The following is a 17,522-nucleotide window of genomic DNA, read 5'->3' as shown; positions in this document are numbered from 1 at the left end:
AAAGTAAAGGTAAAAAATATGACACATTTGAATATCTCTTAACATTTTGAATCTTTGTATAAAGTTTGATGTAAATATTTTGAACCATTTCTTTATAACTAAGATACTATACATGTACATTAATTGGCATATTCAAAATTTATTGCAATCAATGGGTATGGAGCTGTTGGCATAATCATGAATTAGCGCTACACATGTCCGTGCCATGTATTGTATTAATAAATGACTTCTTAGGGGTATTCATGAATTAGTGCATCGTTGTTCGTGCCAATGCTACTAAAATATGAAGCCTGCTTTTTTAAGTACACATACAGTAAATGCAAAATGACCATGTGGGATCAAGATAAAGAAGAAGTTCAAGGTAGAAAATTATGAAATTCAATAGCTTCTACCAATATGCATCAGTGTATCAGTTTTGATAAAAAGATCTTGAATAGTTACTTTGAAGCTAAGCTAACTGCAAAAGAAGGAATAGTAAGGTCAAGGTCGGGTCAAGGTCATATTTTGGAGTTTAAGCTTTGATAAAAAAAGAATAATCTAAATATATTGTTATATTCTACCTGAACAATATTGAATATGCAAAACATAACCAGCATCCAGAGCTGACCATAGGCCATATGGAGTCCACCCCAAAGCCAGGTGATGGTGATCACAAACCAGAAACACAGCAGTGTACGAATCTCTGCAGAAAAAAAATACAAAACATAAATCTAAAAGAATTATCATTGTTCATCTTTTTTTTTTTTTACCTTCATTGAGGAAAAGGGTCAATGTCATAAATTTTGATACAGTGCATCTCATTTAATTCTCATTGTTCTATGTTGTACAAGTTTGAAGCCCCAAAATCAAACTGTTCTAAAGTTATGGCCAAAGCATTTTTTAAAACTTGATCTTAATTGGGTCAAGGTCAAAACTTTTGATGGGATGTACCCCTTCTTAGTGTCATATTTCATGTTCCTAATTTGAAGTGTTAAAGTCAAAGGTTCTTGAAAATATTAGGATGATCTTTAAAGAATTGGTCAAGGTAAAAACTTCTGGCAGCATACATCCCTCCTAAATGTCTTTTTTCCATTTTCAAATTTTGAAATCTTGATGTCAAAGGATTCACAGGTTAATTTAGCTAAAGAAGAAAAAGAAGGTTTTGGAAAGTTTTTTTTTCCAAATAGCTCTATGTAACACACAGTCATATATTTCTATATGTAAAACACAGTTGCATATCTCTATGTAAAACAAAGTTATATATCTCTATGTATGTAAAACACAGTTATATATCTCTATGTAAAACACAGTTATATATCTCTATATGTAAAACACAGTTATATATCTCTATGTAAATCACAGTTATATATCTCTATGTAAAACACAGTTATATATCTTTATGTAAAACACATATATCTCTATATAAATTACATATAGCTCTATGCAAAACACATTTATATAATTTAATTTTGTTTGTATTCCAGCCTCTGATTGGTTAATATCCAAAAAGGAACACAAATTATTTCTGTATAAACTGGTTTGGTATGGGGACCCCCCCCCCCCCCCCCCCCCGACAACCAGCTGAATCATCTGTATCCATACAATCCTCTCATTTCCAGTCCTCAGAATTCATGGAAAATTCCACATTTATTAAATGTACCTTTAACTTCAAACAATAATTCGATCTTACCACATGTAAACAAACAACAAAGCTGCTAGGCCTATGTATCAGTTTTTACCTCCCGCCCCCTCGCTTCCCATCACTTCCGTTACTATGGTTGTATTATTGAGCGGCAAATTTGAACTAATAAAAAGCAACGAAATTTTACACCCATAGTTATTTAATGATTTTAAAATTAAATTATAAGGAATGACTCTAATTCTTGGCCAAGTTATCCGAGTACAACCTGGTTTGGGTCAGTTTACGCTTTATAATCCGCAAAGCGGATTATAAATCGTAAACTGACCCAAACCAGGTTATACTCGAATAATTTGGCCAAGAATTAGAGTCATTCCTAAAATATCTCTATGTAAAAGACCTATAGCTCTATGTAAACACATACATGTATATCTCTATGTAAAATACATACAGCTTTACATAAAACACTTAAAGCCCTACGTAAAACACATATAGCTCTATGTAAAACACATATACATTGAATGCCTTTGTGGCCTCATTTCTGCCCTGAGAGCCTTGCTTTGTATGAAACTATATTATATGCTAAAAAATTGACAATATGTAACTTTGTTGTGCAGAGAAGACATTTTTTTAACATTTTTTTTTTAAATACATTTTGAAAATTTTTGGATCTCCTTTAAATGTTTTTGAGATTTTTAAGCAAGTGCACCACAAAGCAGGATATCCCCTCACAACACAATTTCATCCACAGAACATTTCCTAACAACAACAAAAAATATAATAGTAAACTTTAGTTTACTATAGTAAATCAAAGTTTTTATTTAAGTAAATTAAAGTATTTTTACTATGATTTTGAAATTGTTATATTTCATTTTCTCCAAGTCTTACATGCACATTTTTTTTTTATATTACCAGTAAATATTATGGTACTTGAATATTCACATATTTCTAAAATTTACATCATTGCTATCTTATTAAAGATATTAAGGCCCTTAAATCTCAAAAATAAAAAGTTCTAGTTTAGAGTAAAGTTTCATAATTAATTTAAGTATCAAAAGTATTTCCTGTAGTTAACTATAATCAACTTTTGTTAGGCCTGTTTCCTACAAAATGAATTCTATCAGTGCTCTAAGTCTTTGATCTTTTTGGCACTGGAAACAATGACTTCTTTCATTAGGCAACATGCATTTCTGTAGAAAGTATGAGACTGGAAAGTCAAGTGAAAACTCCACACATTAGCTTGAACCTATCACAATTTTTGACCTTGACAGATCTTTTCTATAACACTGATAAAAGACTAACAAGAGGCCCAGGGGCCACATCGCTCACCTGAGCACTCTGGCTAGGAAAAAGCAGAAATTGGTTCAGTCTTGAAAAGTTTAAATATAAAACTGGTTGAGGGGGGTGGGGTTATTTGAACTAACTTAAACTTCATAGGGATGCTTTTGAATTAATATGACAAATAATGGCTTTGTTGTTCTTAAGAAGAAAATTTTGATTGATATATCCTTTGTATTCCTTTGTATGATCCCCTGTTATGGCCCCTCTATTCTCCAGGGGATCATGATTTGTACAAATTTGAATCTACATTACCTATTTAAATATGACTAATCATGGCTTTGCTTTTCTTGAGAAGAAGATTTTAAAGATGTTCCCTATATATTCCTATGTAAAACTTTGATCGCTCACTGTGGCCCCACCCTTCATCGGGGGTCATAATTTGAACAAACTTGAATCTACACTACTTGAGGATGCTTCCATATAAATATGACCCATCATGGCTTTGCTTTTCTTGAGAAGAAGATTTTTAAAGATTTTTCCTATGTTTGATTATGTAAAACTTTGATCACCCATTGTGGCCCCACCCTACCCCCGGGGGTCATGACTGGAACAAACTTGAATCTACACTACCTGAGGATGCTTCCATATAAATATGACCCATCATGGGTTTGCTGTTCTTAAGAAGAAGATTTTTAAGAGATTTTTCCTATATATTCCTATGTAAAACTTTGATCGGTCACTGTGGCCCCACCCTTCATTGGGGGTCATGATTTGAACAAACTTGAATCTACACTACTTGAGGATGCTTCATATAAATATGACCCATCATGGCTTTGCTGTTCATGAGAAGAAGATTTTTAAAGATTTTTCCTATGTTTGCTTATGTAAAACTTTGATCACCCATTGTGGCCACACCCTACCCCCGGGTGTCATGACTGGAACAAACTTGAATCTGCACTACCTGAGGATGCTTCCATATAAATATGACCCATCATGGCTTTGCTGTTCTTGAGAAGAAGATTTTTAAGGATTTTTCCTATGTATTCCTATGTAAAACTTTGATCCCCCATTGTGGCCCCACCCTACCCCCGGGGGTCATGATTTGAATAAATTTGAATCTAAACTACCTGAGGATGCTTCCATATAAGTTTCATATTTTCAAGCACAGTGGTTTTTGAGAAGAAGATTTTTAAATGATGCCATTAATTTTTCATGAATTCATAATTATCTCCCCTTGGAAGAAGGCGTAACCCTTCATTTGAACAAACTTGAATCCCCTTTACCCAAGGATACTTTGTGGCAAGTTTGGTTGAAATTGGCCCAGTGGTTCTTGAGAAGAAGATGAAAACTTGAAAAGTTTATGACGATGACGACAACGACGACTGACAACGGACAAATTTCAATCAGAAAAGCTCACTTGAGCCTTCGGCTCAGGTGAGCTAAAAAGTAACTTTGATCTTGACCTTTGACTTTTTGACCTTCAAATGAAAAGCCTATTTTTCTAATCACTTTTCATCTCCTTGGTGCATTTGAAACAAGGGCAAAGCTGTCAATGTGACAGCTAACCAGGGTTTTCTTTTGTGTAAACAGTACTGCTATTTGTCACATCAATCATAAAAACTTTCTATTCTGAAAACTGTAGGAGGTGATTCCCAACAACATCAATGTACCTTATGAATATATTTTGCATAAGAATGACTAAGCTCAACAACTGGTATTTTCCCCTTAAATGATCAAAAATAAAATTCCAAGAACCATGCATATCTCTGAAATATACAAAATTTTAAATCTGCAAAATAAAATTTCCCATCTTGAAAACTGTAGGAGGAGTTATCTGGACAAAGGATAAACAATATTTTGCATAAAAATGATTAAGTTCAACAGCTAGTATTTTTCTATTATCAACAAAGGGAAAGCTGTCTATAAAAGTAAACACAGTTTTCTTTTGCGTGAAAGTACTGATAATTCTCACATCAATAATAAAAACTTTCCATTCTGAAAACTGTAGGAGGTGACAACCCGACAATATCAATGTGCCCTATGAACATATTTTGCTTAAAAATCATAAAGTTCAACAACTGGTATTTTCCTCAGAAATAATCAAACATAGGTAATCAGAGATTACAGAGCTCACCTCAACGAATGTTGTCTTTAAGTAAGGCAAAGTCCCACACTAAACTAATAATCTAAGAGTGTGCATCCCTAGATGCAACATTTATGCAATTTTGGTCTGATAGGGCTTGCAGTTACTTGGGAATAGACTTATCTGAAAACTTAAAACTAGTCACTCATTCAGAAAATGTAAGTCAAATCCAGCATCCGAAGCAAGTTTTGAGATTGATGCATCATCCATGCAAGTTTGGTTCAGATAGGCCTTGTAGTTACTTGGAAATGAGATCTGCTCCAAAAACTTTAATCTGGTCACTCATCCGGAAAATGTAGGTCAGACCCAGCATCCGAAGCAAGTCCAGTAGTGTGAATCCTTAGATGTATCATCCATGCAAGTTTGGTCAATATAGGGCTTTTAGTTACTTGGAAATGAGATCTACTCCAAAAACCTTAACCTGGTCACTCATCCAGAAAATGTAGGTCAGATCCAGCATCCGAAGCAAGTCCAGTAGTTTGCATCCTTAGATGTATCATCCATGCAAGTTTGGTCAATATAGGGCTTATAGTTACTTGAAAATGAGATCTACTCCAAAAACCTTAACCTAGTCACTCATCCATAAAATGTAGGTCAGATCCAGCATCCGAAGCAAGTCCAGTAGTGTGCATCCTTAGATGTATCATCCATGCAAGTTTGGTCAATATAGGGCTTATAGTTACTTGGAAATGAGACCTGCTCCAAAAACTTTAACCTGCTCCAAAAACATTAACCTGGTCATTCTTTAGCTGAAATTGCAGCATCTGAAACCTTGACTGGTACAATGAAACACACTAAAAGCATCCTCCATGCATCTCTGACTAATATAGGCCATAGAAGTACTTGAAAAGAAAACTGCACCAAAAACCTTAACCTGGGACACCGACACCGACGCCGAGGGTATTACATAAGCTCCCCCAACTTCGTTGAGGTGAGCTAAAAATGAAATTCCTAGTTCCATAATGTACCCTTTTAGCATCTGCCTGTCTGCCATTTTTACCATTTCAATAGCCATTTTTTCCTGATGAAAAACCCAGTGAACTAAATGGTCTAATTGAACTCTTATTATCTTGACAGTATTGGAGTGACCTTTGACCTTTAGATCCTCTACATTGTTATGGAAACATTAACTCTGAGGCTGACACAGGCACATATATGTGAGTTATTATTTCACAGCTTTGTTGTGAGGGAATAATGACCCCACCCTTGTTTCACTAATTTAACCCTAACTTCGAGTATCAATATTTCACTTTATTGCGTGGTTCTACATCTGTAAGAACTAAAACCTATTCATTTAAAAATATTTGCAATACATTGTACAGTAATACACCAATGAAAAGGTAGTTGTACATAATCTGACCCTTAAATATTTGTGTTACCATTGATGTTATATCTTCCTCTGTATATGTCATCATAAGCCTGCCATTGAGGGGTCACTTGGAAGGCCTTGACAAATACCACAGCAACAAACAGCAGAATAAGCAATACAGGGGCAATAACTCCTCCCAGAGCAGCATAGGAATTTGTCAGGAAGCACCTGTAAAACAATGTGTTTCAATTATTTCTCTGTCATGGATAAAACATCAATAACTGAATACTGCAAAACATTGAACATAGTTTCAATATTTTGCACAATGTTTTGAAAGTTAAAATTTTTACCACAAAATATTTAACCCTTTGAAAATAAACTAGATATCACTGAGATGGTGACCAACTTAAATGGCCCCACTGTTAGTTGATTGACTAATTGTATATTGTCTAACATCCCAAATGAGGATTTTTCATTTATATGAAGCTATCAACTGCCCTAGGTAAAAAGCCACAAACTTTGACCCATGCATGATGCAGTGAGGGACCTTTATTGTGGTAATGCCTACCGTGACACAGGACCTTGGTTTTCAAGGTCTCATCTCTAAGAATTGTCACTTTCACTTCTAGGGCTGGGAGCTTGGCGAAGGAACAGTCACTACCTTTGTTTAATGTCTTGGATTTGGTGCTAGGAACAAGAATCGAACCTGGGACCTCCCAATCATGAGTTCCCTACCACTAGTCTACCTTGATCAGTGTTAACAGAGGACATTAGGATGAAAGGGACTGGTAAATGAATGATTATGGAAAGGACCATTTTGTACTCATAAAAGTTTTTTCTTAAATTAGTGTTGTTATCCTCACCCCTTTTTTTGGTAAATCAGTCATTCTATGATAAATGGACCAATTCAGAGTAAAAAACATGAAAAAAAAATAATTGTTTCAAATAGCAAAATGAACATCATAATTCTCTAAAGGACCTATCAGTGAACTTGAAAACAAAGAATTGTCCACAAATCTGGAATCGTTAACTTTTTACAACAATTTCAAGATACCATTGATTTTAAGGTAATGTTACGGAAGTTAATGCTTGATCAAGCCTTGTTATTTTTTGAATAAAGCAGAATTTGACCAATTTTTCGTTTCTGATGTTCAGTAAAGAACGCTAAAGTATGATTCATGAAGTCTCGCATGAATCCGAATTTAATTTAAATTTTCGGGAAAAATATCGTTGCAGAAGTTAATCGTTACGGAAGTTAATTCCCAGCAATAAAAGTTAAAATTCTCTTCAATAGTTATAATCAAAGTTTGTTTTAGGATATTAAACAAAAGTATGAAGCATTTCGCTCCCAAAATAATCAAAAATTTTATATCTTAAATGCAAAAACTTTCCTGAATAACCGTTACGGAAGTTAAATTTTTAAGAGAGACAACTGTATTTGTCTAATTCATTTTGTTATGTCGAAAATGTAATCGTGTAAAATAGTTGACTCGCAACTAGAATCGATGATATAAGGTTCCGTGGTCACTTTCAGATAAGTTTCAGTTCTTTTTGAAATCTGCATTCTATGCGTGAAATTTAAAACAGAATCGTTAAGGAAGTTAATCGATTTTAAGCGACATGCTTATAAATTCGCATGAAAGGAGTTCTATGCATTTCTTTGCGAGAAGTGGTTTGATTTCTTTTTATATATGATAAAAGACATTTTTTAACATTCATTGCACTCCATTCGGAACGATTTTACAGCTGAAAATTTCATCTTGAAATTTGTATATAAATGAAGCGACATTAAGATTTGCAGTGGAATACGTTTTTCAACATTACATTATGTTCATATCAAAACTTTAACTGCATATATATCGGTCAATATTTACAAAACCATGTGTGTATTTTAAGTCTTAGAGTTGAAATCGACCTTTAAATTTATAATTAAGATATTACAACGGTACATTTGTAAGCGACATAAAAAATTCTTAATTGGTCATGTTTTTGTAGAATGACTGAAATAAGTAAAAAGAAAAAATAAGACTTTTTAATTATTGATTTAATTCAGCATTTTATTGATTTAATAACCACCAGAATTATATGTACAAGTGTGTATCTGAAATCCAAATAAACCTTTAGAAAAAAAAATTATTTGTAACAGAGGCAGTAAAATAAAATCAATGTTCTTGCAAATACACACATACATATGTTATCTTTTTCTCAGACACAGTATGGGTGTGATGAGGATGAAATTGGACTAAGGGGAGAGAATATATACCACCTACAAGAAGTTGACTAAAAAATCCTGGACCTATCATTGGTTTACATTGTATACCCATTACAAAAGTAAACTTGTGTGTGAAAGGTGAGCCACACTGGTCCAAAGGCAGAAAATAATACTCCAGACAAGGAATTTATACAAAGGTCTGCTTTGCTCTTGAATTATGAAATTTTTACACACTCGTCTGCTTTGAATTAACCTCTAGCTGACTTGGAAACTTAGTTTCAGGTTACTCTTTGGGTGAAGTATGTGCCAGATGGGGCTAACAGGAGGGAAAATATGCTCATGATAAGGATTTTACACTTAGATTTGAGATGACCTTTATCTTGAACCTAGAAACATGGTTCAAAGTCAGTGTATACACTTTACCCACAGGCACTCTATGAATAAAGTATGAAACAGATAGGGCCAAGTGCATTTGAAAAGGATTTTACACCCTTTATTTTCAAACTCTCTATGGGTAAAGTATGAGCCAGACAGGGTTAAGGAGAGGGAAAATATGTTCGTGACAAGAACTTTACACAGAGATATTTTCTGACCTTGACATTTGATTCAGAAAATTGTTTCAAGATCACTGCACACCCTTTACCCACAGGCACTCTAAAGGTGAAATTTGAGCCAGACTGAGCCTAGGGAAGAGAAAATATTTCCAAGATAAGTATAATATTGGACAGACTGATGGATGGATGGACAAATTGAATACTATAGAGCACCTGTAGAGTGGGGCCAAAAAATATTCTGAGGCTCATAATATTACACCTATTACAAGCTGAACCTAAAAATTTCACAGACATCACAATGCACTTAAAAGAATATCCATATAATTTTGGGGTTACATTTTAAGAGTAACTGTTGTATTTTTACTTAAAACCATAGATACAGGGACTTACAATATGTAATAGAGGTATTTACAATATGTGACACAGGTACTTGCAATATGTAATATAGGTACTTACAATATGTAATACAGGTACTTGCAATATGTAATACAGGTACTTACATTTGTAATATGGGTACTTACAATATGTAATACATGTACTTACAATATGTGATACAGATACTTACAATATGTGATACAGGAGCTTACAATATGTAATAAAGGTACTTATAATTTTTGATACAAGTACTTACAATATGTGATACAGGTACATACAATATGTTGTACAGGTACTTACAATATGTGATACAGGTACATACAATAAGTTTGTACAGGTACTTACAATATGTGATACAGGTACATACAATATGTTGTACAGGTACTTACAATATGTGATACAGGTACTTACAATACGTGATACAGGTACATGCAATATGTGGTACAGGTAGTTACAATATGTAATATAGGTACTTACAATATGTGCTACAGGTACATACAATATGTGCTACAGGTACTTACAATATGTGCTACAGGTACATACAATATGTGCTACAGGTACTTACAATATGTGATACAGGTACTTACAATACGTAATATAGGTACTTACATCTGGCCATTGTTATTGACATCTCCATAGATGAAATCCACAGGCATTCCATACTGGTATTTGTAAACAATGAATGTTACCACATAAAATACTGCCACAATTGCCAAAGGGAGGCCTGCAATACATCAGTAATAGCACCTTCATTTTTTTTTATTTAATTCCACTGAACGGAAGGGTTCTTTGCTAAAGGAGAGGACTGACTGCATAACGTGTCACAGTCTCTAGAATACATATGTACTAAATTTGATTTTTTTATTTTGAAGCCTAAATATATATAGGTAAAAGGTTTATGAAGGAAGTATATGTAACACATGAAAAAAAGTTCTCATATAGTATTCTTTACAGTAATTTTGAACTAATGTTAAATGCATATTTTCTGCTATTAAAGAATAAGGTATTCATGAATTTTTTAAGAAAATGTAATTACTCTAATAAATGATAATACTTTTTTTTTTAAATGTTTGAAAAGTTCAACTGCCAGGAGCTCATTCTGTATTTTTGATGATTGCATTGAAGGTTGTGCTGTATTCGAAATATTTAAAACAGTGAGAAATATCGGGTATTTGGGTTGAAATTTTAAGCAAATGTGAATATTTATGCATTTCAGAACATCAAAATACATACACTAGCTAGAAAATTACATCATTCTAAAAAATTGATTTGAGGTTACTATGTGTCCAAATTATATTTAATACTTCATCAACTAAAATTAAATCATTATTTAATCTTACAGAATTTTAGAGAGCTCAAGAGCCAATAATGAAACTTGTTCTTGCACAAACAGAGAAAAATTGCATATCCTTCGCATATTGCTTACAACAAAATCAATCCAATTCTGAAATATACCTTCACACTTTCGCTTAATCTAATCTTATTAAAGTTAAACTTGAATCAGTGCTCAGATTAAAGGTCATAAGAAACGATTCTTAACATTAGGATTTCAATTTTTAAACCTAAAGCTATATATGAAAGAATGTTAAATTCCGAGTAGTAATATTTTTTGGCCTTTGTTCTACTGAAAAATAAAGGTGAAAACTTTTCCACTTGTTACTTTTCTTACCCGCTTATTGTTCTTGATTTTGTGGTTTTATGACGTCACAAGAGCCCACTGACGTAAACAGAGCATTAGACTAATGTATTTCTACCATATTTTTATCTAGTTAATTTAAGCTATTTTTGTAAATATAAATGTGTCTATGTTTTCAGGTGAGTTATCTGATTTTGTAGTTCAGTCAATTCAGTTTGAACGAGTCGTTAATAAGGCATGGCAACTCAAAACGGGGGCTTTTTATCGGAGGATGATCCTGATGGATATCCTATATAAAATTACGCTTGAATTAAGCTACAACTTCGATTACTTACTCTGCATCAAACCTTTAGAAACAAAAAAAATATTTCCCTGTTTAATACACATATAAGACATTCCAAAAGGATTCCATCATCATTAAAAAAAAGTTAATAAGTCGTTTTTTATTCCAAGAAAAATCGCATAATGCAAATAGAATAATTTATTAAAAGTGACCTTTTCTGATATGAATAAAAATTTTGATTAAGCCTATAATATTCTGTTAAAGAAAGAATATGACACTTATATGGGGAATATCCCTAATGTGAATCCCCAAAATAAACACAGGGCCGGTGGTATTGAAGTCCATGATAACTGTGAACCACTGAAAATGTCAGCGTCTTTGAAGTTTCGTTTTCCCCGATCCGAAACACACATACTGCTGTAAAAACGATATAGCAATAGAATCCCTGGGTTTATGACATGATCTTATTCTTCTATAAAAAATATATATATAAAGAAGAAATGTTGAGCCCAGAGCAAATGAGATTGAACATTATGATGCCGATACTTTGTGCAAACATGGCTTGACTCTACAATATCGAATTTTGAAATAATAGGTATGTAGTAGTAAACAGTACAGTCCGTGATCAGTTTGCAAATCCATCCATCATTTGCGAGATTACAATTTTAATATTAATGTTCTTTTTAAGGACATACGCAATGTAGTTTGAACTTTATTGTCTTTTTCCCTGGAGTTGAAGAGTTCCAATACTTACAGGAACTGTTTACTACATTTTAATGTCTATATATGCTGTTGTACACTTTTTCTAAAACAAGTTTGGATAAACAAAACACCTAGAATATATGTTTAGTAATTTTTGTATATTTTTCTTTGAAGTATACAAGAATTTTCATCAATTGATATCTTTTCAAAACACCTGGTAATGCATGCTGATTTTTTGTCTAAGAACATCTGATGGCACTATAATCTTAAATTAAGAATATCTTGAAAAATTATCAGCAGGTAAGGTACGTTGCGTATGTCCTTAACAGACGATAAAACTTTTGAAATTATATCCTTTACAGAAAAAAACATAAATATAATACACTGGAGAAATAAACAAGTTTGTATACGACGATAAGTACTGATCTTTGATAAATATTTTAACAAATTGACTGGAAAGATACCTACCTTTTTCATATTTTATGTATTAAATTTTACTAAATTAAAAAAAATGTCGATTTCTAATTCATTCAATATCTACATTTGGTAGAATCCTTATTCTTCATAGAAATATTTCCACATGTTAGAGCTGCTTTTTTTAAACGTCGTTTGTATTAACTCCCATATATGCAAGTTTACGTATAGTTCTTGCCAGAGTTGTTTTTAACCCATCTGCAGTGTGTTTAAAAACGACACGATTATTTCAAGAACTTTCAATTACAAAAAGAAAGAAATAAGAAATAACAAGGGGGATGGGAGGGGGTGCCAGAGATCGGGTATTGGTGGTGATGTTGCACATGATTAAGTGAATATTAAGACAGTGTCAAATGATAAGAATTGATTAAATTATATAAAACAGTAACACAAGAAATTTTTTTCTTGTTTTTTTTTTTTAAAGTCACGTGATACTTAACGCAGCAGGTACGTATCGTTTGTCAAGAAAAGTGTCATACTGACAGTGTTGGACTCTGTGTGAAAGTAAAACTAGGTAACCAGTTGTAAATAAATGATTTCATAAAAACAACTGCCCTGGTTATGAAAAATGAATTCATTCTCACTCTCCCTTCTTTCTCTCTTCCGATTGCTTTATTTTTCTCTCAATAGATCGAAGTGTCAAACGATGAAAATGATCACATTTTGATTGATAAAACATGCAAACATCTGGCAAATATGCAATGGAATTTTTAAAAAAGAAATACTTGCTTGTTTGAAGATCGTATATTTATACTAGGTTTTAGCCATGATTATAATATTCTTTAAAATTAAGCTGCAAAATGACATGATAGTTTGTAAACATTGCATAGCTTTGAACAGCGATTGGGCCTTACTGACGTCATATACTAAGGGAGATAAGCAACGTTAGTCAAAGTGAATTTTCACGACTGAGTAATTTTGATCGACTGTGCTGTAGCTATCTTGGGTAAAAAATCCAAAAAACAATTTCAGTCTTATTTTACCAGCTCATATGAACTTATTCCCGTATGTAACTCAATATGTTCAGGTAATTGTCTCTTATGACCTTTAAAACAGATTAAAAGTAATGTCTCAACAAACTCACCCCAGCCCAACATAAAGAAAAGAACATATTTTCTATCTGTATGTTCATCATTCATCACAAGGATTTTCCAGAAATTAAGAGTCTGAAATAGAAAAACTCATATATGTACATCCTATGTGTAAAGCTTAACAGGAGGCCCAAGGGCCTTAACAGTCACCTGAGTATAAAAAACACTGTAAAGGATCCACAGAAGTAAAACAAAATGAACTGATAGATGAAGCTATGTTGCCCAGACACAAGCAAAATAGGATGATCAGGGATCAACAAAACAATTAGTCTAGTAGTCATTAGCAAATCTTAGTTGCCCCCATGAAATTCATAACACTTGCTTCTCAAAACTATGCACATAGATAAAGATTTTTAAAGAATTAATGTATTTTCACTATATAATCAATAGAGCCCCACCTTTACACCAGAGCTCCTGACGAAGGAGCTGTAAAATTCACAATTTTGGAAGAGGCACCCTTTGGACATTTCCTTCAAAGACCAAGAGGCACCCTTCATAACCAAGCTCTTAGTGTGTTTGCTAAATATCTAGGGACAGAGCAGAAGATTTTCAAAAGAGATAATTTTCACTTCATATTCAACAGAATCCTGCCGTAACACCAAAACCCCTGACCCAGGGGATATGAAATTCATAATTTTGGAAGAGGCACCCATGCTAATCATAACTATACACTTAGTTTACTTTATACTCAGGAGTAGAGCAGAGGACTTTTAAAGAAATAATGAATATTCACTATATAATCAAGAGCCCCCCCCTCCCCCCCCCCCCCCCCCACTGAACCCCTGATCCTGGGAGAAGCCCTCTTGCTCATCATAAACATGCACTTGGTTTATTTGTTAAATACCCAGGAGCAGAAAAAGAAGACTTTCAAAGAATTAATGCACAATTATCACTATAAAACCCATGCATTATCACATTAAAATTAATAGAGCCCCACCCTAATACCAGAACCTCTGACTCAGGTGCCAGGAAATTCACAATTTTGGAAGAGGCACTAATTGCTCAACATACTCTGCATTTAATTTGTTTGCATAATACCCAGGAGCAGAGAAGAAGACATCTAAATAACAAGAGCAGAAAAGAAGACATCTAAATAATAAATGCATTTTCACTATAATATATATATATATATATATATCAAGAGAGCCCTACCCCAACACTCGAAACCTCTGACCCAGGGAATTGAAATTCATAATTTTGGAAGAAGCACCCTTGCTCATCTTAACTATGCATTTAGTTTTTTGCCTAATATACAGGAGCAAACAAGAAGATTTTCAAAGAATTAATGCATTTTCTATATATAATAAATGGACCCCCACCCAACACCAGAACCCCTGACCCAGGGACCATGAAATTCATAATTTTAGAAGAGGCACCCTTGCTTATAATAACTGTGCATTTAGTTTGCTGCTTAATATCCAGGAACAGAGAAGAAGATTTTCAAAGCATTTATGCATATTCACTTTATAATTAAAAGTCCCCCCTAACCCCTTGAACTCCTGACCCTGGGTCTACAAATTTTGCAGTTTAGGAAGAGGCATCCTGCTCATCAAAGCAGGCACTTAATTTATCTACTAAATACCCAGCAGCAAAGAAGTTATCAGAGCTTAAATACATTTTCAACATCAGACTACCTGACCAAAGGGCCATGAAATTCACAATTTTGAAAGAGGCATCCTTGCTCATCATAACTATGCACATAGTTTATTTGCAGAAAAGAAGACTTTCAAAGAATTAATACATTTTAACTATTCAGTCTGTGATACCTGTGAAAAAATCCATGTAAACTGAGCAAGGAAAAAGTAATGTAGGAAGAGGCCCATCACAATACATCTGTAATTATCCTGATCCAGAGTGCTGACCAGGATCTCAGTGGGACTGGTGAAGGCTGCGACAATGTAACACAGCTAAAATACAATATACAGGTCATAAGTATGGCTTTTAATCATTTGAAATTTACCTTCGGCTACAGAAATAAATATTTTTTTCATACTAGGACGCAATTCTATTTGCATAAAATGGTTCCCAAAACTGTTATTGTAATTAAACGCAATGTTTCTTTACATCCAGTGTAAACAATGTAGCACTGCAGTGAAAATAAACACAATTTGGATGTCAGCAGAAAAGAAACTGTTTTGGGGGGTAACTAAGAACACCAAAAACTGTGTCAAAACATTCATTTCACCTTAGGTTATTGATTGATTGATTGTATGTTGTTTTACGTCCCATTTGAGAATTTTTCACTCATATAGAGACGTCACCATATACCGGTGAAGGGCTTCAAATTTTGACCTTTACCCGGCACTCAGGGCCATTGAGCAGCGAGGGATCTTTATCGTGCCAACGCCTGCCATGATACGGGGCCTCGGTTTTTAAGGTCTCATGCGAAGGACCCGCAACTTTCACTTCAAAGTGCCGAGCGCATGGTGAAGGAACAGTTGCTACCCATTTTTTTATCGACTTAGGTCTGTCGCGGCCGAGATTCGAACTCACAACCTCCCGATCACGGAGCGAGCGCTCTACCGACTGAGCTACCGTGAACGGTCAACTTAGGTTAATGATAATTGAGTCATATAATAATTGGTAATAAATGTCAATAGAAATATGGCTCATGCCTTGTTTTGCAAATAAAGTCAATATACTGTAAACCAACTTTAATTCGTGTGCGAGAAATATTCGCGAGTTTCACGATCTACTTTAACTCGGGAATATTAATTGACGAGAACCATTTATTTTGCTTTGTATTTATAGAAAATGTTTCCTCAGTTGCGAAAATTAATTGTCGCAGATTGATTTCAGACAGATGAATCGTGAATAAAAGATGATGCGAATAATAGTTGGCTTACAGCAATTAAAAAATAATAACTTTGTGTCAGTTTTTTGAAATTTGAGTTTGTTACCATGCTAAATACTTTCATATTATTAATTCAAATTATTTGTAAGAATTTTATTCTTATCAAATTCCTGTCATTACCCCTTCAAAAATTCAAAATTTGAGTCTCATACCATACCTACAGATCAAACCTTGTTCAGTAAGGTCATAGGTTGTAACTTAATAGTAAATTAGTATAGGCTCTGACAGACTCTTCCAAAGCACTTGCTAATGAGTATTATAAACAGTTTGTTGTTTTGATTTTCTAGAACTAAATCAATGATAATATCTTAATGAACCACAATGGTCTACCACTGAGCCGTGAAAGGTGATAAAAGATTATAGTTACTGTAAAATCACATATTTTTGTGAGGTTAAATTTTCATAGTTTGAGGGAAAAGAGTCTGTACATGGGGATTTCATACTGTGGTTGACAAGGTGTTGAGTTGTTATACTTTTGAAATTTTATATTTCATGAAGAACATCAATTCCTTGGATTCTTTGTACCACCAAAACATCGAAAATTAAACCCCATGATAATACGTGATTTCATAGCAACAGAGTTGACAATTGAAGAAGGCATTTTCTAGTATTGTTAGGCATTGGTATATAATTCATTTTATAAGGTGGAACAAAAAACTTACCTGAGTGGCAAAGCAGGCAAACAACATGTGCATGAGTAGACTGGCTGAGAACATGGCATAGATGGTAGAAAAGACATGATGGACTATGATGGCAAGAAGCATGGCAAGCTGTTTAAAAAATGCTTAAATGTATTTATTGTCTCAATATTTCAAACAGTTTGTTTGTTTGTTCGGAGTAACTGTGTATTCAAATATTCATTCAGAACAAGCTAAATTTTTTTTTTATTAGTGAGGTGTAGGTAACAGGAAAGGTCAAGGTTAAAAAAGTTTGATGATTGAAGTTGAAAAGCTCTTATCAATATGTATCAGCATATGAAGTTTCATAAAA

At 33.6% G+C, this 17,522-nt stretch overlaps 1 protein-coding gene across 1 annotated transcript in view; it reads right to left on the bottom strand.

Annotated features, from left to right (window-relative positions):
* The window catches only part of LOC133182190 (adhesion G-protein coupled receptor V1-like), a 153,764-nt gene that overhangs the window by 3,524 nt on the left and 132,718 nt on the right, over nucleotides 1-17,522 (bottom strand). The window contains exons 97-102 of the mRNA XM_061316935.1: nucleotides 17,195-17,302; nucleotides 15,445-15,585; nucleotides 13,672-13,753; nucleotides 10,102-10,216; nucleotides 6,422-6,579; nucleotides 561-682 (exon numbers count right to left, since the gene is read on the bottom strand). Coding sequence (XP_061172919.1) covers nucleotides 561-682; nucleotides 6,422-6,579; nucleotides 10,102-10,216; nucleotides 13,672-13,753; nucleotides 15,445-15,585; nucleotides 17,195-17,302 — 726 coding nt within the window. The remainder of the gene's footprint in view (nucleotides 1-560; nucleotides 683-6,421; nucleotides 6,580-10,101; nucleotides 10,217-13,671; nucleotides 13,754-15,444; nucleotides 15,586-17,194; nucleotides 17,303-17,522) is intronic.

The sequence above is a fragment of the Saccostrea echinata genome, unplaced genomic scaffold, assembly GCF_033153115.1.
Source record: "Saccostrea echinata isolate AGI-Se365-2 ecotype Australia unplaced genomic scaffold, CSIRO_AGI_Sech_v1 ptg000009l, whole genome shotgun sequence".
NCBI classification, from domain to species: Eukaryota; Metazoa; Mollusca; class Bivalvia; order Ostreida; family Ostreidae; genus Saccostrea; species Saccostrea echinata.
Note: the sequence above shows the minus strand (reverse complement) of the source record. Positions and strands in the feature narration are given on the sequence as shown.